Source organism: Centroberyx affinis, unplaced genomic scaffold (assembly GCF_046629955.1).
Source record: "Centroberyx affinis isolate AG114_WGS23_722 - 3 ecotype Tasmania unplaced genomic scaffold, CSIRO-AGI_Caff_v1 ptg003379l_1, whole genome shotgun sequence".
NCBI classification, from domain to species: domain Eukaryota; kingdom Metazoa; phylum Chordata; class Actinopteri; order Beryciformes; family Berycidae; genus Centroberyx; species Centroberyx affinis.
In genome coordinates, this window is record NW_027281368.1 from 184,993 (window position 1) to 210,885 (window position 25,893).

The 25,893-nt window shown below is 43.4% G+C and overlaps 1 protein-coding gene across 2 annotated transcripts in view; it reads left to right on the forward strand.

Moving 5' to 3' along the window:
* The window catches only part of LOC139660752 (anosmin-1), a 37,545-nt gene continuing 11,652 nt past the window's right edge, over window positions 1-25,893 (forward strand). For both annotated transcript variants that reach the window (XM_071538970.1, XM_071538971.1), the window contains exons 1-6: window positions 1-215; window positions 6,071-6,118; window positions 19,581-19,643; window positions 19,936-20,158; window positions 24,136-24,320; window positions 24,701-24,830. In XM_071538970.1, the coding sequence (XP_071395071.1) occupies window positions 6-215; window positions 6,071-6,118; window positions 19,581-19,643; window positions 19,936-20,158; window positions 24,136-24,320; window positions 24,701-24,830 (859 nt within the window). In that variant the 5' untranslated portion in view covers window positions 1-5. The remainder of the gene's footprint in view (window positions 216-6,070; window positions 6,119-19,580; window positions 19,644-19,935; window positions 20,159-24,135; window positions 24,321-24,700; window positions 24,831-25,893) is intronic.

Genomic DNA, 25,893 nt, shown 5'->3' on the forward strand with positions numbered 1-25,893 from the left:
ATTAAATGCACAACCGTCGGACCATGTTTTCCAGGAGCCTAAACGTGTGTTTGACCCTGTGTCTGTGGATTATAGTGTTAACAAGCCCGGGAAGTGTGTCTGCGAGGAAGCAGGACGACTCTTTCTTCACTGCCAGCATTTACCGAGCAAGATGCGCTTCGAGATGCCTCAGCCTGCATATCACTCGCATCTCTGCTTTTTTCAAGCACTCTCAGGTAGGAGCATGTGGCCACAGTCCTCCAAACTTCTGACTGTCTGCTCTCTGTGGATCCCAGTAAAAATGAGAAATGAATCTGGTATTGTATTGTTTCATCAATGAATATTTGTTCTCTTTAGACGATCCTTCCTAAAAAAAAAATAAAAAAAATCAGTGTTTCCCTTGAGCCCATAGTGAACAGACAGGAGCAGGTCACTAATGGTGCTGATATAGTTTCTCAGTTGTGTTTCCTCTCCGGTGTTATTGACAGGGAAATTAGACCTTTCCCAGTGGAGTGTCATCAAGATAAAACAAATTCTAGTGGTAGATGTCCGCACACATATGAGATATGATGGGTTGAGTTTCTTGCAAAGTTCCCACACATTTTACATGTCTTGAGTGGGTCGCTTTTATAAAATATCTAACATTGCGGTATTACTGACACACATAGATGATGGATATTTTACAGATTCCATCAGTGAAAGCCAATTTCTATTCACTTGTACTGATTACAGGAATATGAATTATCCCTTACTGTGATGGACTTCACTTCTGTCATGACTTAAGATATGTTTTTTTTTTTTGTTTTTTTTTTTTAGTGAACCTCTCAATTGCTCATTTATTTTTTGATGGTATGTTTACTCGTCTCACCTAAGTGGAGCCACTGCCTTTCAAATCCATTTTGCAGCAGTATTCCCACAGAGCTTGTTGTGATGCAGTTCAGGTTTGAAGTTATTTGCTAAGGAATTAGCTTTGTGCTTTGGGTGATTTGGTATGTGGTGTCAGAAGTTGTTTTTCACCCTCCACTGGACACACTGTTCTCTCCCAGGACTCCAGAGAAAGGACTGGTCACTGATCCTTCTCCCCTCTGCTCCTTTTCATCAGCTATCTATCTGCTGGCTGTCTTTTACTCACTTCATTTGCATTTGCAAGGCTTTTCTTTCTCTGCAACCACTAGGTGCATTAATGAATCCCTAATTGTCAGGACACATTGTAAAGCATTGTCAAACTGTAATTGGCTATAAAGAATCAACAGAGCGCATTGTCTCCTCCTTTGTCATCTGTTAACTTCACGTTTGAGAGCATTGATTAATTTAGTGCGGTGGTTTTCAATGCCAGTCCTCAGGACCCAGAGCCCTGCTGGTTTTCATTCTAGCCATCTAATCAGTGGTTGATTTACACCTTGGATGAAGGATGAATGCATTAAACTGCAATTAACTGCCTGGTAGGATAGAAAACCAGCAGCCCTTTGTGTCCCGAGGACCAGGGTTGAGAACTACTGATCTAGTGTATCTTAAAGCGCGACTTGGCAAGTAGTCTGCTATACTTCTTAGGGATTTGTTTCAAAAAAATTCCAAGAGTATCTCACTGCCCTGGGTTACAAAGTTGGGCCATGAAATCAGCCCCCAGCTTACTGAGAAGTCAAAGGAGATTGAGGAGTAATTGATGAAGTCCCGCCTCTAATGAACAGCTAACAGTGTAGATAATTGACTGCAGAGCTACAATGTCTGAGGCTGACCTCAGGTGTGTCCATTGAGGAGAAAATGAGAAGGAAGTATTTGTTTAAAGAGAGGGGCATTTTTTTGAGTTAGTGATAAGGGGGGTTGCTTGAGCAGGCGTGTGGGTCTAAGAATAGAAGGCAATTGTTGATCCTCTGCAAGGACTGTCCTATGCACTGTGTTCTCAACAGGCCTTTTATGTGGAAATGGGGGGTCTGGTCAGCTGCAAAAACACATGGCTCTCCTCCCCCCTGCCCCCTGGCCCTGCCGCCAAATGCCAGCATCACACCTCATAGACATGCAGAGGATACATACTGCGCTACCGGTGCTGCTCCAGTGAGGTCACCTTCCTGCTAAACGCTGGGGCCCAATTGTGCTAAATGTGATAAGCTCTAATGTACTGTTGCCACAACACTGGAGCATGCTCAGTCAGCACAGCCTACAGGTGGATCTGCTTCCTCTGCCAGATCTTATTACAGCAACGGGCCGACAGGCAGCTCAGTGCTCCACTCAAATGATTGAGACGGCAGACCTCTTAATTCATCTCGGAAAGCATTCATCCTTTAGGGGTCATTTAATACGCGATATGGAAATCAAGACATACAACGCTTTCCATGTTAATGGAAATGAAACGTCTCGGCCGTATGTCAAAGTGACTTTAGCCTACTGTTGGTGATTTTCTTTTAATATTTCTCTGTGTATATTTAATATCAAGTAATCTATACGGACTGTTACTTATTTGGATTATGGTACAAGAGCCAATTTGCTCTCCTGACACATTTTGCAGCTGGAATTTAAAAATCTGTTTTTCATATTGGCTTTAATTTGATCACTCTCTGAATACTGGAGTGATACTGAGAAAACTTTAGCACTTGCAGCTGCTATGAACACCCGCACCTCTGTCCTTTTTTATATGAGGACAAATCAGAGACTTAGTTTTAATTGTCACAGTTGTGAATTAGTGTGAAATGGAAATGGACCATGGAGTTGCAGAGTTGGAAAACCCATGGGTAGGCCCTTGGTTGTCAGATTTATGACAACTTTAGATTTATTAATGTAATAGTATTTCCAAATACAGATGTATTTATTGTCATTTTACTCCACTTTTGGGGAACTTGTCACCACAGTACAATAGACAGAGGGGAACACCCAGCCATAAATATTAGCCTCGGACACTTTAAAATATTAAGAGCGAACTGGGGGCTCTGTTGACTAATGTATTCTGAAAGCATCGGCCTTGTAGTGGATTATTTATGTGGGGACATGTGAAGCCAAAAACAAGGTGTGTCCACGAGGTCTTGTTATTACATTCAAAGTCATAAAAATCTAACATTTTAAATTCAGTCATTCATTTCTAAAGTGCAGTGCAGCGAAGTCTAAGCATGGTACTTGTGAGATTTGTGTTTTCAGCGAAGGGAAGAAAAAACATTGGAAAGTAGTTTTTCCGTGTCCCCTTGTTTTTGCCTTTGATATTGAATAACTTGCGGTGGAATCAAACCGCAGCCAGTGCTCGTCTCATGTGTGGAGTTTTTCATTAGTGAAGACAGCGGATGAATAGGGGTCTATGTAGCTTGGCCTCACCTCTCTGTAAATGCTTTTAAACCATGACAGTCCTGTCTGTAAATCTCAGCCCCCAGTGCTGCTACACCATGAGCTACCTCCTCTGACAAATAGCCTACATTCCTAGCTGGAGACAACTTTGCACCATCGTTGTTTGAAATTGATAAAACACCCTTTTATGTTCACGTTGGATGTGAGCTGAAAACATTAGCTCACTTTCACAGCCCCTGTCAAATAATTCATATAAAGTGAATAATTGATGAGTAGAATGATCCTGGACCTCACACCCACTAAAGGCCTAAATCTTGAGGCCTTTTATTTTAGTGCTAGATATGTGCCCTTGAGGATTAGTTATTTTAGTGTTGGCTGAGAACCCCTGGGTTGCTGAAGGACACACAGGGACACTGGCCTGTGCTCTGAAGTCCTGTCTCTCAACTTGGCCAGAAATGTACAAGGAGTCATAGGCCAACTCTATTTTCTATACAGAAACACTTGGAGTAGTTCTATGCTAGACATTCATTGGCATTATGAAATGCCACGCAGAAACAGCTCACCAAATTGAACAGCGATCCATTTAATCCAAATCAGAGGCCCATGGGAAACAAAAGATTTCCATTTTCAAAAGGAGGAATGCTGTCCTCAAAGGTAAAAAAGGGTTTTGTCCATGTTCCCCTAAGATGTCTAGACAATGCAACATGCCCCTGGCCACCTGCTCTGACTTCTCAGCTGACAACAGCCATAATATATCTCTGGGATGAATCCCCTGTTTACATGACTCCGCCGGTGACACTTAAAAAGCGGTGAGCTCACCTTAGCCACACACAGTCACGAAGCAGCGTACGGGCTCTTCTCTCCAAATGCAACCCAAGTCACATAGGGGGATATCTGGAAAGCATTCATTCACCGCAGTCCTTGACAGTGCTCAGGACTGCATAATGTTCAGGCTGCTGAGGAATGTCATGGTGAGTCAAAGGGATGAAGTCCTGACCTATAATTATTCCCCATTGGTCCCTGACATGGTGGGGTCAGGCCTGGACAGCTGGGGCAACATCCCACCGAGCGTCTCTGCTACGGAGATGCTGTCACACTGCAAAATTAGCTCCTCTGTGGATCTGGCCCTGTCGCCCTGATGGATGGGTGAGGAAAGGTGTCAAAAACAGGACCGCTGATTTGATTTAGGACACGGTCTAGAGTTGTGACAATCTGTATAAATTATCTTGATGGATTGTCTGCCAGCGTAAATGTCAAGGCTTTATTTACTGGGTGTCACCAACTGGGGATTTGGCTTACTTTGATTGATAATTTTTCATATGTTACTGCACTCAACAAGGATTTTAATCATGTGATACAGTACAATATTTCCTTCAAAATGCATTGATTGTGTACTAGTGAGGACAATCATTCATGTTTAGATCGATATTCAGCCAAACAGAGAGAATCTGCCCTATTACACACCCACATAAGGACATAAAACCTGCTGATGCACGCAAAACCGTCTTCAGCCAAGTTGCCACCTGGTTACTGGTTTCATTCGGTAACAAAATGTAACAACTTCTTCTAGTCTCTTGGGCTTTCAGACTTTCTGTGTTTTGCGTCATTATGTGCACCTTTTGTGGAAGAGATTCTCTGTTCTAGACATGACCATACAATCATGAATTCCTTTGAAGCTGTCTGACCGTTATCCTTGACACCAAAAGCACAGCACTTGCTGGTACTGGATGTCAAATTAAACCCTTTAATGATAAGTTCTCTCCTGAGGTCTCATGGGAAATTTCTTCTGGATTACATTGTTGGAAAAGGCTTTGAACTTGACATTGAATTTAAGCAGACTTTTTGCCTGCAGACCCCTAAAGTTTGGCTGTATCCTAGCTACCATGTTGCCTTAATATAGAAGCACAGACAGCATCCGAGACTGAAGCTCAGATCCAGGTTTAACACTATCTAGATTGATACATTTGTTAATGGAATTTTCAACTGCCTATATAGTGAAAATGTTTAATTTTATTTTTTTTCTGCATTTGGATCTCCCAATTATTCATAGACCTAGATGAGCATAAGCTACATGTAAGACGTGAAACAAGCACCTGAACATCCTACTTTTGAGACAAAATACATTCTAGCATTTAGTCCTCTTTTATGTTGATCAGCTGGTTAATTCTCCTGAAGCACTAGCCTTGCACTTGCTATCCATGCACAATTATGTTTGCAGAGAATCCTTTGCTCTATTGGAATTCAGGAAATGGCCACTTGCACAAGCCATTTACCCCCCTGGTCCTTCGCCCAACGACTCTCCATATTTGCACGTAGAGGTATTATAAATATGCAACATCATTAGGACCAAATATTTGCCTTGCTGGAACGCAGAAGGTGGCACTTCCACAGCAATTAGAAGAAATTGGCGGTATCTGCAGTCTACACAGGAGTGCTGACATCAGTTCCTGCCTCAGTGACCTCGGGGATGTCTGTTGAGAGATCAAACAGGTCCTCAGAAAAGCTGAGGTCACCATGCTCTGCTGAAGCTGACCAGAGGTCTGCCCTGGCCCTGATGCTGTGACCCCCCCTTTCCTGCTTATGTTACACGCACTCAGCATACAAAACAGACTCAAAGTCGCTCAATGAAATTTGTGTGTTACTGCTATTATTACAAGTATTGTGTATCATAATAGGCCCTGAGTATTAGAAAGTGGTAATTAAATGCGTGGTGATAGGACAGAGATATTTCACAATACGCTCATTGGAAAATGCATTTTCAACAAAACCTCAAATAATGACTCAAGACTCGTGACTCATGGCCGTATTTTCTTTTCTCTTACAGAATAATGGATCCTTGGTGTGGTGCCAGAATCACAAGCAGTGCTCCAAGGTAATGTGGCTCCATTTTTTTATGAACAAGACCCATGACACATATACATGCCTCATTATCAGAGGATAATACAACCTAAAGTAGACTAGTCACGACAGGACAAGTTTTATCACGCCTCTTAAGTATCATTTCACTTAGAGAGCTGGGGACACAGCCTGCCAATAGACAGACAGAGTCTCTTGATTTTCAGACAGTTCTTCCTGCATTGCTTCTGCTTTCAATGATACCTATTTGCTCTTGTAAGCGAGATACAATTAGATAAGATGTAAATAAGTTTTCTGCCTGTTGATTTATGAAAGCAAAGCATGATTATTTCCACTCTTGTCATTTGGAAGTTTGGGTAGGTGCATTATGGAACGCTTCCCGCAGGGCTTGTTTGTGTTTCGTGCCCTGTCCCAAAGAAGGTTGATACAAAGCTGGTGTTGACAGCTCCTCTGAAAAGATGGCGCTGACATATTCTATCAGCTTCTTCTGCAGCTGTTGACAAGGCCCTCAGAGCTGCGCTGTGCAGACTGCAGACAGAACATTATGGAGTTGAAACAGGAAGGATGGCACCCTAGCAGAGCTCAAACCCCTGGTCCACAGTGGAAATCTGAACAATTCTCTCTGTAGCTGTCAAGGCCTCTCATCTCCTCGCACACAGACCCGTTGGCCTGTGAGGACTCAAAACAAGCCGAGAAGTAAACAATACTTATGCATATGTGTACAGTTTTCCCTTTCATGACACTGTGCCTCTGTCTGCTTTTCCTCTCTCCTGTGTTTTCCTTCACGTTATAAAAACTTGTCTTGAATAATATTCAGGAAGTGTGTTATTGCCAAGGCGATGACAAATTGGATCTAATCCTTCTGTCTGTATTTACTATGTCTTTTTCAATTGGCACGCTGCACAGTTATAAAAACAAATAGTCTCTTGTGTGTTTGTGTTTCTCACACTGTTTAATTGAAGGCTGTAATATAAATCATGCACCTTGAAGTGTCCAAGGACTGTGGTTTACTCATAGGGGAATGCCTGCTGAACATTTGGGCCAATCATGGTGTTGCAAATGATGATTAATTGGAAATACAGGAGTGGCTGTATTTTTTATGCTGATTTAACACGGCCTCGCAATTGGTGTACAGATTAATCACAATCAATGTCTAGTATTAACAGCCTCATAAAATTACTCTTTCTGTTTGATTTCTAAATACCCTTTTTGAAATTCAAATCATTTCCATGGCAGTTTTAATTAGCTGAAAACATTAGGGATACAGCAGAGCTGTTGTCCTATTAAATCTGGAAATATTTAGGTAATTTCCCTTATCTTACCGTGTATATATTTATAATGTGTTTTTCTCGCTTGTGTCACAAATTTGTCCTAATCTGTATGTAAATTGTCTGCCCAAGAGTAAACTATTCAATTCCTTTTTAATGTGATTTGATATCATAAAATAATTTAAACGCCTCTGGGCAAAGCACAATAAATCTATGCAAGATTGTCTGTTAAATATATAAAATGTTAAATTATTGTTTCTCATTTAAAGAAGATGATTCTTTTTAAATATGAGGCCATCTGTGACCAGTTTGAATCTGTTTCAAAGTCAATGTATAGGCCCTTTAGAAGGCAAACCTCCTTTGTTTTCTCCATAATGCAGTGAAACTTGTTTCTCTCCTTTCCACTGTGATGGCCAACATTGGTTCTTGGCACTAGTCATTCCCCAGTCATTCATCAGAGTTTTATGTTTGAAAAGGCTTTTGCTGGCTGCAAGTCCAAGCACAGCATACTGTTTTCATAATCAACCAGCTAACATTGCTGAAACTCTGCAAATGTCAGAGATTCTTTAATGGACTTCTTGTTCTCTCTCCTCTAACAAGCATGTCAGTTTGCACTCCTTATCCTACTTGCAGGCTATAATTTAAATGAGGCTGGATTTGATGTAAACTCTTAAAAAGTAATAATGCGTTAATATTACACTGCTGTGCTATTCTGCCGTTCCATATAGTTTCAAGGGGTCTCCCATGAATTTTATTGTAGCCAAGCAAATAACTCAGGATTCAGGATCTATGCTCGCTTGTAGGTCAGGGCATGGTGCTGAAGTTTAATTTGGGGCCAAATGTCAATGTTTTAGTAGCAAACATCGCCACACTTCACATCCACATCATTGACTTGAGTGTGCACTTAGGGGCTGTGTGTTTGTCAAAACACAGAGCTATTGTGGCAGCTCTAACAATCGTACCAAATGGGCCCATGCTGTACAGTGGTTCCCAGTGAATGGCTCTACAGCCTCTGATTAGCCTCTTCACTTCATGAACAGCACACAGTCAAACAGAGAGACAAAGGCAGTGGCTCCCAGGGAGTGCGGCAGGGCAGAAGGCCTGTCCACCCAGCGCTCTGTTAAAGAGCCGCAGAGTGCTCCCTGCCTGGGAAGATAATGCGAGGAAGGGCTGCTTAATAATTTAGACAAAGATGCAGTGACCCCGTCCATCTGTCTGTGTTTTAAGAAATCAAAGCCTCCCGTTTCCATTTGAGATGAGAAAGTCATCTCGGCCATCTCACATGCAGTGTCCAGAGTCGGCCCCGCTCTCAGTGTCCCATTGTCATGGTAATTAACCTGCTTGCCCTCTCTCTAGAGCAGAGCGAGGTGGCGTTTTGGAGAGCCGGGGAGTCATTATCATGCCATAACACAGGGCCAGCAGCCCAGCCACCCAGCAGACAAACTCCATTCAGCGGGGAGACGCCAGGAGAATAGGCAGTAGGCATTTCTATAAGCTATTGTCATTTTGTCTCTCTGTTTGTCTCTCTGAACTGTTAGAGCTTCCCACTTGAGAAGTTTGGATGTGTTCCCTGAAAGTTTAAAAACTACAGGGCGTTCTCTCTTTCTGCTGGTGCAAAGAAAATAGAGTTTGTGCGTGTGCATGAGAGAGCGTGCAGAAGCAGCCAAGAAGCTTTCCACATTCAGAGCATGGCTGATATTAACAGGGTTGCTTTCCCCAAGGGTGTGATCCAGGCTCCAAATCAAATGCTAGGATTGACTTGAGGCAGCTAAACGCCGGCCTGCAACAAAGCAGTGCACTTCATTACTCAAACTCCTCTCAGGGATGGAGGAGAAGAAAGGACCTGTACATTACGCTTGGATAAGTTGGCCTGTGGAGAGTCACTGGAACGTGCCCATCACTCAGAATTTTGAAGAAGAAAGTATAATGTATTTCTTGTTAACAGAAAGAAGAGTGAATATCCTGAAGAATAATGTTTTTGTTCAGTATACTTTTGCTCCAGTGAGACTGATCTCTCAATGAATAAGAGAGTGGTGATCACTAAGCCAAAGAGGATTAAACCACCAATCTCTGCTATAATATCTGTAAGCGGTGGGCTGTTGCCTTGGCCTTGTGTTTCTCTGTGTTCCAGCCACATCTCTACACTTGCTTCATCAAGAGCTTGCCAAGGGAAAAGCCTTAGAAAGCAACATTGTCTGGTTGCTATTTGATGGCAATGAGTCGTGCTTGTCTTTCACAGAACTCACGCATATCCCAGGTGCCTCCTTTGAGTCCCCTCTTTTTCTCCCTACCAATCACACCCAGAGTTGCACATACCAGACTAAGAATAAGGAGTGTTTACTCTTTTGGATTACATGCGTTTTAGTCTTTACATGTAGGAAGCTGCGGAGCGGTTTGCCTGAATAACAATCATTGGAATGCTACTATGTCTCTCATTCAAAAGTGTCTTTCAAAGCCCGCTGTCAACCCCCCTCCCAACCCCCACAGTTTCTCACGCCAAAATAAAATGGTCAAACTTCCCCAACAGTAGCGTTTTTCTGGGTCAATCAGTGTAATAACATTAAATTGGCTCAGTCCTGAACATGCATTAATCTTTATCTAAAAGAAAAACAACAATTATGCGAAGGGAAAATATCACTTTCCTTGTTAGCTACGAGGTTGAAGAGTTTACTAGGGCCTTTGTGTGGTCATCTTTTCTTTTGGCGGTAGGCAGTATATTTTGAGGCACACTGAAAAGATCTGATAGTAGGTGCTGGTTGGAAGGTTTATGGCAGGGCATGGCTGGGATTGTTGTGCGCTTGGTCAGACTTCAAAGCGCCTTTTGGTCATGTTGAGGCCAGACGCTCGTCTCAACACCCTGCGCTTTCCTGACAGACGACGGGCCACACCACCAGCACCCACGCCTCAAAGCACGCTGGAGTGGAAACCGTGGTCAAGTGGGGACCGCCTGGATTCCCTGTCAGTGTAGCTGCTAAAGCCGGCTGTAGAGTTTAAGTGTAAAGAGCCAGTCCTTGCCATTTTGTCATACTTAATATTCATATTTCATATAGTCCTGATATAATAGCTAAGTTGCTGCTCTAAGGTACTCTAGGCCCAGAAGATACATATCCATAGTTTCTCTGAAGCCTGTCCTTTTTGTATTTATCTAGTTTGAGGCATAATGTGTGTGTGTGTTTGTGTGAATGTGTGTGGGTGGCGGAGGAGTGTGAAACGGGGCTGGTCAGTCCCAGCAGGAAGGACCTGATCTGGACATGGTTGTTAAGTTTCATTGGCTGAAGGGGGGGTTGCTTCATTGGCTGCTATCTGTGGAGCTCATTATTCACATGGTGGGTGGCAGAGAGTGAAAACCCCCACAGCAAGACCAAAGACACAGGAGAGGAGTCTGAAAAGCTCTGCAACTAAACCAACAGTTTAGACTTCCTCCGATGGTGGCAGTTCATATCTAAATCTGCTGTCTGTAACGCTGTCTATCCAATACCTATGTGATGGGGACTACTATATAAATCAGTCGTATATGAAGAAAAACATCTGCTACATATAAGATCAGGTTTTGGTTTTGTTTATCCATAAGAGCTCTGATGGGAAAATGTTGCATCAACCAGTGTTTTTATTGATCCTACAGAGCATAGGCTCCTTTGAATGGTAGCCATTTATTTTCTAAGATAATGAAGCTTTCACAGATTTCACACCATCTCCCTGTCAGATGGGATTTAATTCTCTTGAAGGATTATTGTAATCAAAGCTGCTGTAAAATCCTCTTTTTGCAATAATGACCAGTCACACAGACAATCTGCTCTCATCCAAGTGTTTATTCTCTTTCTGAAGATGAGATCGGGCTTGTCGTGCTCGGCTCATATAGCTTAAGTCTTCTGCTGATTTTGTCATCCTCTCCTAACCGAGCTCACGTGTTCCTGCTTCAGCCTGGATAAATTAGCGCTTGAAATTGTTCTGCGGCATTTATTTGTGGTCTACGTTATCATTTTGTTACTGAATTGATCTTGCCAACAGTCTCATTGGAGAAGGAAAGATTAGAATGTAAGAGTCCTAAAGCTGATGTACTTAGTAAGATGTCGGCTTATCAATTTATTCCAGCTACATTCAAAGCTGCTGTGTCCTGCAGTCAAATCCCATAGATTGTCTGTGACACTATTGGACGGATGGATAACCAGAATGTGTGTCAGACAGTCAGTGATCGACAGCTCTCCTAACCTCTGACCTGGAGGTCACTATTTCAGCATAGTAATTTACAGTCAGGATTTCCAAAGACTGTAACTGGGAAAAAGAATCAGTCATTTGGTTCTCTTTAGATCTGTTTTGATCCTTAATTTCCACAGCAGTATAAATCCAAAGCTCTTAGCCCTCACCTCGCCCTATATGCCCCCTTTATAAAGCCTATCTTTGTGCTCCAGTAGACTTGAAATACACATAAAGTGGACCTCCATCATTACTTTTTAATAAATTGAACGCATGCTTTAATTGTTACCGGGTTGCTTGTCTTTTCTCAGGCAGGAGGTGTTACAATTCAAAGACACTCAGAGGACCACTGGTGTAAGAGGCTGTTGGTGGGAATTGAAGAGGGTGAGTGGGATTAGTGGATCTGAAGTGTTTCTGAAACTCAAATAAACAAGAGGAGATAGTAGTGGAATGTGACTGCAGCATGGGATTAGGACAGCTCTCCTCCCCTCAAAGGCTTGTCTTGTCCTACACGTTGTTGGCCTACATTGTGACAGAATCTCCAGGGTCCAGATCAACACCATTTCATTTGAGATGAGGAGGGATTGAGACGGCTTGAGTGGTCACAGCAGGAGCCTTTAGCTTGTTTACTATCTCCTCAATCCTCAAGGGACGACGTCGCCATAACAAAAATGCATTTCTCATCTTCTGTGTGGAAAATGGGAACCGATTATCATAGCTTTAAATCAACAGTATAGGACGTTTAAATAAATGGGCTTTGGCGCTGGGAAAGCATGTTATCATATGATCCCATTTTTAACTCCGGTTTCATGCGTCTGTCATCGTGACATTATGGCGCTTTATGTCATCACCGATGGCAAGACCGCGTGGGAGTGAATACAGTAAATCAGAGGAGATGTTGAGCAGAATGACACGGCTTTTAGGGGACATCGGAGAGGGTTTGGTTTTCCCAGGCTGCGTCGCAGCGAAAGCCCCACTGGCCCCTTTATCACCAATCTAACCCCGCATGATGGATACATCCTGTTGAGTCTAATTGTCATGAAATGTAAACTGAGCCCAGAGGAAGGTGATAACTGAGGCTCTTCTTACAGCCACTGTAATTTTGACTCTTGTCGCCGCAGAACGCAACAACACGAGATGGCAGGGGAGCTGTAAGAGTAGGAGCTCTCATAGGGGAGTGGGCACCGGTGTGCGGGTGTCTGGGTGAAACTTCAGAGTCATTAAGTATTAAATGAACTGCTATTGCATTCCACAGCAGACAAAGCCCAATTCTGGCTAAGCTGTGTGGGTTTTTTTGCTCATAAATAAGGCAGGCACCTCTGATTGTGGGGTATATGTATAATTCATGGACTGCCCCTCCTGCTCCTCCCCTTTTCCTTCTCTCTTTCTGCTGAGCTATTCCTCTTCAGCTCTTTGTTGTCTGCACCCTCAACTGCATTTAAATTAATAATTAAAGTGATACTCAAAGAATGTCTGTGACACCACCTGCTAGGTCACTCACAGTCTCCTACCCCGATTTGAGAAGCAAAATAGAAAGTCTTCAACCGTGTACATTTCATTTCACCCCATTAGAGCTGGAATAGTACACTGTTTTAGTTGGTTGTAAACATGAAAGAATTATGACACTGGCATACTTCCCGCTCAAGGCTGTAAAGTAGAGATTTGGAAAAATATGTCATAACTTGTGTAAGGGAAATTGAACGAAGTCCGCATCCATCTTAGTCTGAATTAATTAGTTCTGGCTAAAATGATGATAATTGCACCTTTTATTGCTCTATTATCTGTAGTATGCGCTCTATTGGATGTAGCCACGAAGCAGATTTTTTGGTTTGACAGCTGGAGCTTGACAGCAAACAGCAGAAACTGCTTAACACATAACTACTTGTACTTACAAAAAGCTGTGTCATTGATGGGTTGCTCAAATAATAGAAATAGAGCAAGCTGTCTGTATCCTATAGAAACCCTGTATATCCAGTTTCTCCATTTTAGGACAGCTGACATGGTTAAAACACATGGGAAATTTCATTTTTTTCACAGCTGCTGCAGGATCCTGATGATGTATTTCTAGCAGACAGCTTGTCCTTCCTCAGATGAGCTATGACAGTGATAAAGACAGATATATACTTGAATATATATATTTATATATGTGGGAGACTAGCCACCAATTGCTCCACACGTAGATTTCCTGCCACAAGGGTGTCATGTACCTCCAGGACATCAGCATAGAGAGCAAACAGAGCCCAGAGACACCAACATGCTGTAACTGTCGTCTTCACTGTCCCGGAATACAGCACATCCTCCGCTGACAGACCCATGTGGGTTTGTCATTATTTTGCAGAGGCTCAGGTAATTGCAGAATAGAAAAAAACCCCACAGTAGCCACTACAGTAGAACTTTATTTATCCGCTGTAATGGTCGTCACCAGAGAATTAAGTGTTCAGGACACTGAAATGTATAGAAATATCAGTCGAAAGCTTATTCTGTATATGAAACATCCATTCATATTCCATTAACGCTTGTGCTGTTAAATAGGTCCTATAGTTGCATGTGTAACATTATAATTACAATTCCAACAATTCTACACAATGAATAGAATAAATTTTCACATTGCCACATATTTTAATCCATCTTTCCGTCTCTGTTCAAAGTGTGACATTCATATAAGCAAGGTCCTGCTGCTGTTTATCAGAAATATGTGTGTGTGTGTGTGTGTGTGTGTGTGTGTGTGTCTGTCCCTGTGTGCCTGCTGCATATAGAGTTGCAGACTCACATCTCAAGTCAGCACACTGTTAATCTGCCTTTTTGATCTACCTGATCCACCCCACTGTCCTCTCGACACACACCTGTGCTGCTTTATGGCAGCACTGAAAGCCAAAACATGATATCTCATGGACTTTAAGCACTATAAGGTCGCATAAGGTTGAGGAAACAGTGTGTCTAGACTTTATAGCAGCTCAGGACGGCATATCTTCTTCCTGATTTACTTGCTACATTTTTACAGTCCTGTGAAACTTAATGGCAAGCCGGAGACAGATATTGGAAAGCATTAATAGTAGCATATGATTTTATACTTATTCAGATCACAGCTCCAACACTTGATGAAATATGTTTCAACTTTAGACATACTAAATTCAGCCTGTAATGATAGTCCCACTGGGCATCAGTGGAGAGGCAACTCCGAAGCTGATTTTTTTTTTTTTTTTTTTTTTTTTTCAGGCCTGTCACGCATTTCCTGTTTCTATAAGATTTTAAGGACATGGTTGAAATAAAAGGCTTGACTTGAATATGGATGCGGATGGAAATCAAGCTGACTTTGAATTCTTTAATGCAGTTTGAAGTAGGGCCTGTGCCGTGAATGAGAATGAGGGAGAATGTGGGGAAGACAGGAAAACCATCAAGACTAATGGTCCACATAGTGGCTTTCCTCTGAGAACTGAGGGAGAGAAAGAGAAGGAGTAAGAGAGAGAGACAGAGAGTAAGAGAGAATGAAAGTTGGAGAAAGGAGAAATAAGAGAAGAGAACTGATAAGAAATGAGAAGAGACCGGGGAAGTAGCGAGAGGAGTCGACAGGGGAATAAAAGTGAAATAGAGTGAGTGAAGTGAGTGAATACGCGCAGCAGACGGGAGTAAGTGTGTGTCGCTGTGAAGGAGAGAGCAGGGCCGGTGACTGGCTCCTGGATTGGGTCGATAGATATGAGCGGCAAACTGAGAGCTGCCAGAGTAATTGAGTCTGGTCATTGGGAGCGTGAAAAGCGCCGGGGCAGCAGAAAATAGCCATAACTCGATGAGATAGGAGGTGAGATTTACTGTGTGTGATCAACAACAGAGATTCCTCCATATCTGGCTCTCCCAGAGGAGCAGGGTGCCGCAGCTGCCTCCCAGGGGCAACAAAGGCACCTTGTAAATATCTGCTGGCACCACTCGGCCCTGACACTGAACTTCACGGCCGGGATCGATCGGTTCAGCTCCCAGGATCCATCTCTTATTTTACCGGATAATAGAGAGAAAACTTACCGCTGAGGTCCGGCTGACATTTGAGCAGAATTTGTAGATGCAGGGAAAGCACAGGTAGCCACATGTAGTAATGGCATGTCATTTTGTGTTTGATAAATTTGAACATGTACAAAATAACGGGAGTTGTTATGCTGAAGTTACTCACACATCTCCCTGTGATTGTACAAATATGCTGAGGCAATATGGGAAAATGTCATCTGCGTTAGTATGAATTATGCTCCATCTTTTATTATGTCTACACTGTGTATTGTTAAGCCTGGGGCAATCTCGACTGGTAGCAGTTCATGCTTCATTAACTGAAACAAAACACTTCTGTGACATTTTATACATACACTTTTTTCATAGTTTATGTTGTTCCAGTTACTCCCCTGGGGAAGTGAGCAGTTTTTACGATGGACAGAGATAACCATGAGAGAGAGAGAGAGAGAGAGAGAGAGTTAGTTCTAGGATGTACAGCCGTCCTCTCCTGCTCCCTCTCCTCTCCCTTGCCTCTCCTCCCCCCATCTCGCCTCTCTTCACCCCCCCACACACCCACCCACCTCCCCTCTGCTTCATCCTAGCCGTGACAAAGTGAAGACGGGCTGTGGCATTGGCTGCCATTCAGCCTGACTCTCTCATCGGCCCCACAGAATGCCTTTCAGGGTCCCCCAGAGTAACAACTGCTGCGTTTTATTACAGCGTGAAATGGGGAGTGAAAGACCCCTATGGATGGTCCTACTTAACCATGCAGAATGTGTCACTATTGGGGAGGAAGATAAGAAGACAAAGGGGAAATCAGCAGCACAAATGCTTTTGTTAAAGGACTGCTAACTAACAGCTCAAGTCCATAGAAATAGCCCATGCTCTTGTTTACATCTGAGAGCAAAAACATTTGACATCTTTTTGTTGAAATTTGTACAGAAATATGTTAACAACTCATGCGATAATTAGATGCATACTCTTGCTATTCAAACTGATCGGAGCCTGTTGCCAGCCTGAGAGATTTGCTTGAGGGAGAATCATAGACTGGCACCCAAGCTAAGCAGATACACTATGTCCAGCCCAATTATGTTCTATACTTGAGTCCCATGCCTTTTCCCAGATTAGATCTCCTCGTCAGGACTATGCCTTGGACTGAAGATTCACAGCAGCTGATATTTTTGGGGGGATTCGGCTTCAAACTGTATAAATAGGAATCAGGCTTTTGATTGATGAGAGCACCTTTGTAATTATATACAGCCGTCCTATTTGCTTTGGCAAGACATCTGTCATCAGACCTCCCCTTCCCTACTTAAATGTCAGGTTGTGGGTGTGGCTGGGGAGCAACGTTGACAGATTGTCAGTTATCAGCACACCTGCAGAGAGCTCTCACTGCCACGACGCAAACGCTTATCTTTTTTTTTTATGATTACCTTTTATGACATAGCCACTCATTCGACAAAAAACAACGCTCCCACTCAAAATTCTTCAAAGTTATCACATTCATTCTTCCTATTAGCATTCAGCAGTCTGCCCATTTCTGTTATGTGAAAACCTTCGCCCTGAAGAGTTAATAAAACACCCGCTGACTGAGTGGGTTAGACATCACTAAACACACAGCCAACATTCTGATCTGTGTTGCAATCTCCTTAGTATGCAATGCGCTGTCTTAATTCAAGCTGCTTGGCACGCAAACTTGAGCATCTTGAGGTAACCATGATTCTATTTTCACTTTCTGTATAGTTGTGATTGTGGTGGACCAGAAAAAAAGGACCCATCCTTAAGAAAAGCCAATGGAATGCATTCATTCCATGCACACAAGATCTTTCAATGAGGAAAATGAGCTTGATCCCCCGGCTTATGCGTGTATGTTCAGTGATTTGTAGAAGGGATTTGGGGGCTTTAGCATGTGCGTCTGCCGGCAGAATTTCCTTTGGACACTCTGGTGCGGCACAAGTCATTGCCTCGACACCTCATTGTTCCAGCACGGCGCTCGTGAGAGGCTGGGTGCTGAGGTTGCTGCTACTGCCCATCTCCTGCCTCAGGCGAAACCCTCAGAGGACTCGATTGAGACCGAAGTAATGATACCATAAGGTCACAATAGTATTAAAAGCAGGGGACGATAAACTGCAAAGACTCTACGGACTGTGAGGCACTCTTTGGACTTAGCATATTTGCTCATATGTCATCTTAAACCTCTTTAAAGTGTTACAGTGGTTTTACCTGATCTACTCTGTAGAACCCACAGTAGTTTCTTTTGGAACACTCGGCTGTCATAACTCACTGCTTTTCCTCCAAGGTGTCCAATGTTCACTCTGGCACTTCACTTTATATCACTGGAGAGATATATGTTCCTATGAAGTAATTAAGAAAATACCTCTCCTCCAGCAGCTCCACCACCCTCTCTCTATGAGGAGCCTGCTGTTTAACACTTGAGTGTCCGGGCAGCGCTCCTTCAGGAGCCGAGGCGAGACTGAGCGAGCAGAGAGCGAACAGAGAAACTCAACGCAGAGTGTAATTGAGAGCTGGCAGGCGAGCGCATGGTCCTGATTGCAGCATGTTCCTCCAGAAGCCAGGTTTATGTTTCATCATGTGCCCGTCCACCGCACTCCATAAAAAGCAAATAAACTTTTCACTGGCAATGGCATAATAACGACAGAGCTAGCTAATGAGCGAATTAAAGACTCATAAATAACGATTTGGCTCCCTGACTGAGATGTGAAGTTTCTTACATCAACACTGTGTTTGATACACTCTCTAGGTGTCCTCGTTCAACCGCTGAGATGTGGGTGCATTCTGTACAAACTGTAGTGTACCTTACATAACATTACATATTGTTCTGATAATCTACTTTCAGGAGATTGATTCACTTTGTGGCCTTAAGTTCACCTCAGCAACACTCCTGCGCTTATGGAGAGTGATGGCAGCTCTCCATATCTACTCTATCATAGATGCCCCCCCGCCGACCAACATATTGGACTTTCCCAGATGAAGAATGCGGGGGAGTCTGTTGAAAGTTTACTGCTGTGCCTTGCCTCCGAACTGTAGCTGGTGCAGGAGTCTAAATTGAATGGAGTTGAATGAATGACTTTGGCAGGTCTCTGGTTGGTGTGGTTTGGGCTGCTCCCAGTGCTACACAGAAGCAGCCCAGCAGTGGTTTCACTGTGGGAGCTCGCTCCTCTCCTTTCACACTGGCTCTCTCTGCGGCCAGCAGTGGGAGCACATAAGCCCCCAGTCTTGCTCAGTCCCATCTGAACACATGCCCTTCACTGCGGTGGCATCTGCCTGATTCTACTGGACGTGCATGAACTTTCGTTTTATTACATTTGGCTTTATTGAATTTGATTTGTTGAGGGTGAGTTGTTTTATTTACAGCGAGAGGAATTTGACCAGATTGGTAAATTTTCATTTTCAATTTTATCATCCATTAGGTTCGGCAAAATGACTTTGAGCTACACTCACACTGAGGCTTTGCTTTCATCCTGTGCCGGTGCCAAACATCCAGTAAATAAGTTCCACGTGTTTAAAAAGGGAATCCCAAGAACATTAAACTGGGTGTATCATCTATTAAGCGCTCTCTCCTCAACGTGGTACAGAGAAGGGAGTTTGGGTGCCAGTGCCAGACTGTATCAGGTCCAGACATGAGCAGGAGGAGGAGGAGAAGCTGCTGTAAGAGGATGGGGTGTGGGGGGTACGGGGGTAAGTAGTGCTGGGGCATTGAAGAGGGAATCTGTCAGGGCCAGAAACAGACAAAACCCAAGCATCAGTAGCGTTCTAGAGACAGGGCAACAGTGTGCTTGTCTCTGTTCACAAGCAACAACCCCTTTGGCCCGTGTCTGCTTTTGTCGATGATTGTTTATGTTCTTTGAAGGTATGCGGGGCATCTGTAACAAAGAGGTGTGACTGGTTATTGTGGTGAATGTGCAGGGGAAGTGGCTGAGTGAGGTGCCTGTCAGGCAGAGCACAGAGAGCACCATCTCTAGAGCAGCGGCTCTTTGATGTGGCTGCTTCTTTGAAGAACTGACACCCTTCTCCTTTTCACAGTGCCTGGAGCCCTGCAAGGAATCCTGGGACCTGAAGGAAAATCAGTGCCAGGATTTATGCGAGGTATGTCACCACCACAAATACCATGGTTGCCTCAGACTCAAGTGTTTGAGTTCTTCATACTTGGTGGGAAAATTCAATAAGAGGAAACTTTGAGAGGAGTGTGAAGTGAGTCTTTTTCTGTAGAGTAATGGCACTCTCTGTAAGGTTGAATCAAAGCTGTTTAATTTACTCGCCACTCCAGTGAGTCATAAGCTGAAATGTAAACAGGACAATCCCTGTTAGCTCACAGAGCTGCCTGCTTGCAATCTGACATACATTTTTCCTCTCCTCCTCCTCCTCCCCCTACCCTTAGCCCCTCTTTCCCAAGAAGCACTACGAGTGTCTGACGAGCTGCGAGTTCCTGAAGTCGGTTGAGGGAGTGAAGCAGGGAGACTGCCCCGCCCCAGAAAAGGCCAGTGGCTTCGCAGCAGCCTGTGTGGAGAGCTGTGAGGAGGATGGAGAGTGTTCAGCTGTCAAAAAGTGCTGCTCCAATGGCTGTGGCCACACCTGCCAGCTGCCCAAGAACCTCTACAAGGGTAATACTGCAGCCCAGTTAGCTAACTCCTGCTTGGATGATTTAGAATGGAAGGGTACTACCACCCAAAATACCTCTCTACCATTCTTGTATTACTATGCTGTGAGTGATGTAGAATAAGTCTAAAACTGGTTTAAACATTAGAATAATGTAATAATAGTGAAGTTTGTGATTTGCAATACAATATAATATAATTTTTAATTACTTAAATTTCAACGCCCTTGTTTTGGATAATCCAAAGTGGGAGAAACATTGATTTTGTGGAAAAGAATCACACACAAGCAATCAGAGGGAGAGGTGCTACCTTACATGAAACTACATTGCAAGGGATTACAAGGTGCAACACTCTCTTAATGAAAAATGTCCTTAACCAAACTTTAGTTGTTAACCTTATTAAAAACATCACATTTTAGATATAATCATGTTTTTAATGTGATTAACTAGAGAGCGTTGCACCTCTTAATCCCTCTCTGAGAAACAGGAATTTAAAATCTCAGTAACACCAATTGTGGATTGTGTTTTAGTCATTTTAGACAACAGCATACTAGAAAGTCTCATCATGAATCTTTATTTAAGCACTTTGATGTTTTTTTTTATTTCACCCACACATTCCTCATACTGTTTCTGATGTAAATTATATTTACTCAGTCTTAAATTATTCTGGATAAGCTTGAGGGTTTTCAGACTCGCAGATGTACCCAGGAATCTTCACTCCAGTAAAACGGTTTAATAGCAGTGCCCAAGGCGGCCCGATGTTCTGAGGGCGTCGAGCCATTGTGCGAGAGGACTTACAGTCTCTGCACTTGGAGATGGGAGTTGGAACTCCACTATATACAATATCGGCACACAATTGCTGGCAGCCTTAGGCCATAACAAAGTTGGAGATGTTGAAGTGAGCTCAGTGGAAGATGAGAGTCTGAATTCAGCTTTGAACCACTGCAGTGACATAGCTGTGAATGCTTTGAAGTGCACTGTGTACGTGTAAGCATGTGCGCAAGTCTGCGTACTTACTATGCGTGAGTTTGGCTGGGAGAGGCTAGAGCGTGTGAGTTTGAGCTTGAGTGTGTGCACCTTGAATATGTTAGTATTTATATATGCTTTGGATAAATGTGGAGGGAATTCTTTGTGAATGTCATGGTCAGGAGATGAACAGCGCATTGATGGAGCGAGATGAAAGGAGGCATATCCTTGAAAAGTTCAATACAGGGATCCAGTCAATGAAAACCATTCACCTTAGCGAGAGACCTTCAAATCAGACGGCTAAGCCGCTGAGTTAGTCCAAACACTGAGTTCATGATGGATCGCTGTCAGGACTAGATTTACACATAATTCCATTTAGCAGTTTGGTGAAAGTCCTGATAGAATTCCCGTCCTAGTCTTCAGTGTTAAAGGTCTAATTAGTTGCTCATGGTTTGAAGAGCGTAATTGTTTCTATGTGTGCACAAGTGTGTATTCAGTCTTGGGGATGATGATCCATAATGCTGGAAGCCATTAGCCAACACAAGCGGGGAGAAATGGAGCGTTTCCCCTGCTGAGATCACTCTCAGATGTGTGTGTGTGTGTGTGTGTGTGTGTGTGTGTGTGTGTGTGTGTGCGTGTGCGCAGGTTAAGGTCCCCAGCCTATGTGTATGTCCCTGAAAGAGCAGGCTGATGGAAAAAAACAAAAAAAAACCCCAGCAATCTTTGTGATCTCTGTCTTTTGAACATAGAGACAGCGGACCCCCACTGGGCTTTTGTTCCATGTGTACCGAGGCTCTTCTTTTCTTTACATCAATAGAGTTTGACACTATTACACATCATCCACTACTCTCTAACTCCCTTTCAAATATGTGTTCGCGGAGGTGTGCCTCGAATAAGATTTAGCTGAAGAGATAGCTGTTTCAGATTTGTACAAAATTAATGAGACTTTCCAGGGTTTGAGAGTCCCAATTATGGAGTTTTTACTAGTGCTATATTACATTATGACTTTATATGAATATTATGCTTCTTTCTGTATTTTTATCTATGCCAAAAAGTGGGTTATTAGGCTTCTCCATTTCTTTCATTTTCATTTTCATATTCATATTCATATGAATCTCTCTCTCTCTCTCTCTCGCTCTCGCTCTCGCTCTCGCTCTCTCTCTCCCTCTCCCTCTCCCTCTCTAGATTTATTTGTTTGAATGTCTGTTGATCTTACAGACTACATCCCTTGGAAGATACAGCACTGCATGTCATGGATCTCCACTTGTAATGCCTGTTTACTGATCAAAAGCACCGTGCGGCTTTACGGTGGATGGCAGGATGAAACGAAGTGCAGTGAGAGTTGTATATACTCACACTGTCAGAACAAGTCAGTCAGTCAGTCAGTCAGTCCGTCAGCTATCATTGGTTTACGGGAAGCCATCGTGCCACATTCATGTGAAAGCAGTATTTGCAAATTTTCCTCAACCCCTGTAATTACAGCAGTCATTATGATAGTATGTGCGTGAGTATTGAGAATTATAATCCTGGAGTGTAATTGTTGGAATGAGTAAGACATGAATGGACGCTGCACTCTTGATCGAGGTTCAGCAGGAGTTGCATCATGGTTTGGAGAGCATGGAGTAAGCGTGTGGCCATTGAAAAGCGAATGCTGTATGATTCTTGGACCAAACATGACCCAATAGTTATCTTTGGAAAGAGCAAGCTGAGAGAGAGTTACCCTCCCACACATTGCGGAAGGGAGAAAGTGTGTGTGTGTGTGTGTGTGTGTGTGTGTGTGTGTGTGTGTGTGTGTGTGTGTGTGTGTGTGTGTGTGTGTGTGTGTGTGTGCTATGGTTTGTGCTTTGCAGGAGTATTTGTGTGACTTTGTGGGAAGATGAGTTAAGACAGAGGGGGAAGAGGAATGCTGTGGTACTGTTGATGTTCGTTATTGCGCAGGAGATGTGACACACACACACACATACACACACACACACACACACTCTACTGTGGAGCTGTGAAACCACAGCACAATGACCCCCAGCTGTTGGTGTGCAGAAAGCTGTTATCTGTGGGACAAAACAGAATACTGACTCCATATGCATGTGGCGAAGGGAACCTCCTCCATCTTCCAGGAGTTTATGAGCATCAATCAATCACTTTTACATGCCCTGTATAAAGAGTGAATGGAGATATAACTAGATCAAACGCCCTGCATACAAAACACACTCTTGATTATGTTGTTTACAGACAAGCCTTGAGGTAGCCTTGAGCTTGTGCTGATGCTGTTTATAAATGCAGAGCAGCGCTGGGCTGCTGCTCAGTGACAGAGGTCCAACATAATGGTCTGAAGTGCTAGGAGATTTATTGAGAACCATGGGATGTATTCAGCCTCCTCCTGTACTTCCAAACTTGCTTTTCCAATCTCCATCTCATTATCACTGTGCCCGCCGCTCAATCAACAACTCACTACGTCTCAACTGTAATAAATCCAGCAGAGAGAGTCAATCTGTCCTGGCTGCACATTTGGTTCAGTCCTGCACTTAATAAATCTCTAATTTATTGCACATGGCCACATCGACTGAGACTGAATGGGCTGAATATGAGGAGCAATGATGCAAATGAATTGTACATGTATACGTGTGTGTGTGCACTTGTGTATTTAGTGTGTGGGTTTGTATGAGAGAAAGAAAGAGAAAGACGTTATGAGCACCATCTTACATACCTAGATGCTAACTATCTATATCATCGCTAAGAAGCACAGCTACTAAAACACTATCTCTCTAGCCAGGGAACATCACAATCTGTCACAGCAGAAAGACGATGCCGTTGACCCACAGCATGTACTCCATCTAATGCGGTGATGTCATGTCTCGCTGTCGAGTCCGTAACTGTCCAACTATGATGGTGTCATTTATCTCTTTAAGTCGCCATCACCAAGAGGTTGTTAGGAAAAATAACAATTTTCATGTTGAGGTTCACCTAAAATGTTCCACACAGTGGCGATGTTACGATGATGTGTTCCTTCCTTCCTTTTAGGCGTCCCGCTGAAGCCTAGGAAAGAGCTGGTGTTCTTGGAGCAGCCGTCGGGTCAGCTGGAGATCCGCTGGTCCTCCAAGTTCAACATCTCTGTGGAGCCCGTCCTCTATGTGGTGCAGCGCCGCTGGAACTATGGCATCCATCCCAGCGAGGATGATGCCACCGAGTGGCAGACTGTGGCACAGGTAGGGTGCCTTATCCTATACACCATACACCTTACACACACACAATTCTGAAAAGCTCATTCTGTGTGATAGAAAATTTGGATCTAGATCTCATCAAATTGTGTTGTGTGAGTCTTTTGATCAGACATTTGGTATTCGTATCATTGTATGAAATTTCAGCTTCACATGTCACAGCATGCCACATGCTACAGCTGTGAAAGTGCTGCACTGCGCTGACAGACTGTTGCACACGGTTGCACATTCCTCACAGTCACAATGTCTTTGAAAGTTTGGCAAAGAGAAACACACAGATGACTGATGTGGCAGCAAACTCACATGGGGCTGTGACCCGGCGTGAACCCTGACCCCTGTGGTTTGCTCTCTCCCCATCTGTCCCTCAGACTGCAGAGGAGCGCGTCCAACTGGCTGACATCAGAGCCAGCAGATGGTACCAGTTCAGAGTGGCTGCAGTCAATGTCCATGGGACCCGCGGCTTCACCGCCCCTAGCAAACACTTCCGCTCCTCCAGAGGTCTGTGCGTGTGTGCATATGCGCGTTTGTGTGTGTGTGTGTGTGTGTGTGTGTGTGGCCTTGCTTTGAGTGTAAGTTCCTGTTTGACACCCAATGCCCTCCATTTGTTATGGTTAAGACCTTGGAACAGGTGGAGCGTTTGGGAAAGAGTTTTAAAACCTGATTTGACTCAGTAATGCATATTGTGGCCCATTTATATTCATCTAAACAGTCATTGTGTAGTGCATACTCCAGCTGCATGTCAACAGAGCATGCATTTAATCAAACATTTACTAAAATTACTTGTTTATATACTGAATATGATCAGTGAAGTCAAGTATGCATTTATGACTTTGATTCTTAATGCTGTTCACACTGCCTAAAATGTGCCTGGATTCATGTGTTCATCATTACCTTATATAAACCTTTGAGTTATTTTTACTACCTTGTTAACCTGAACCCTCAATCAGATTTACTTACAGCATTTCTCCACCACAGTTTCTGCACACTTGCCCAATGAACTAAATGGAAATAGTAATTCATGCTGAGGCCAAGCAGAATGCAAGTAATGAGAAAGGACTGGGTGCGCAAAACATTTCTTTTCTGTGTTGCAACCAGATCTTCATTTATGTCTTCAAAGGAGGGGTTTTCCCCTCTTTACAGTCGTATAAAATGTAATATGTCTGAATTAGTCAGGATATTGCAGGTTTCAAATGAATGCAAGTGTTGTCTAGCTTCCAGAGGGAATGAGGTAACGTAGGCGCACTTCAGATCTTTGCCACAGATTAGTGAGTTCTGATGGCAGCCCATGTTGCTGCTCGACTCCCCTCCCCTGCATGTTCGATGTTGAATGACACTAAATAGCTGTATAGTGCTGCAGATGGCATTTGTTAAAGCTGTGGCCGATTGTTATGTGTTTCCCAGGGATTACAGGTTTATGAATGTAATATCATGTCTAGATTTCATCTGATCTAGATCAGATAGTGTGTGTTTGTTTGACATGTAGAGGCAGAACCATGTGCCCACCAGTTCAGTTATATTGAGATGAAATGGCACAGGATGCAGCCGTGAGTTCTAGTGTTGC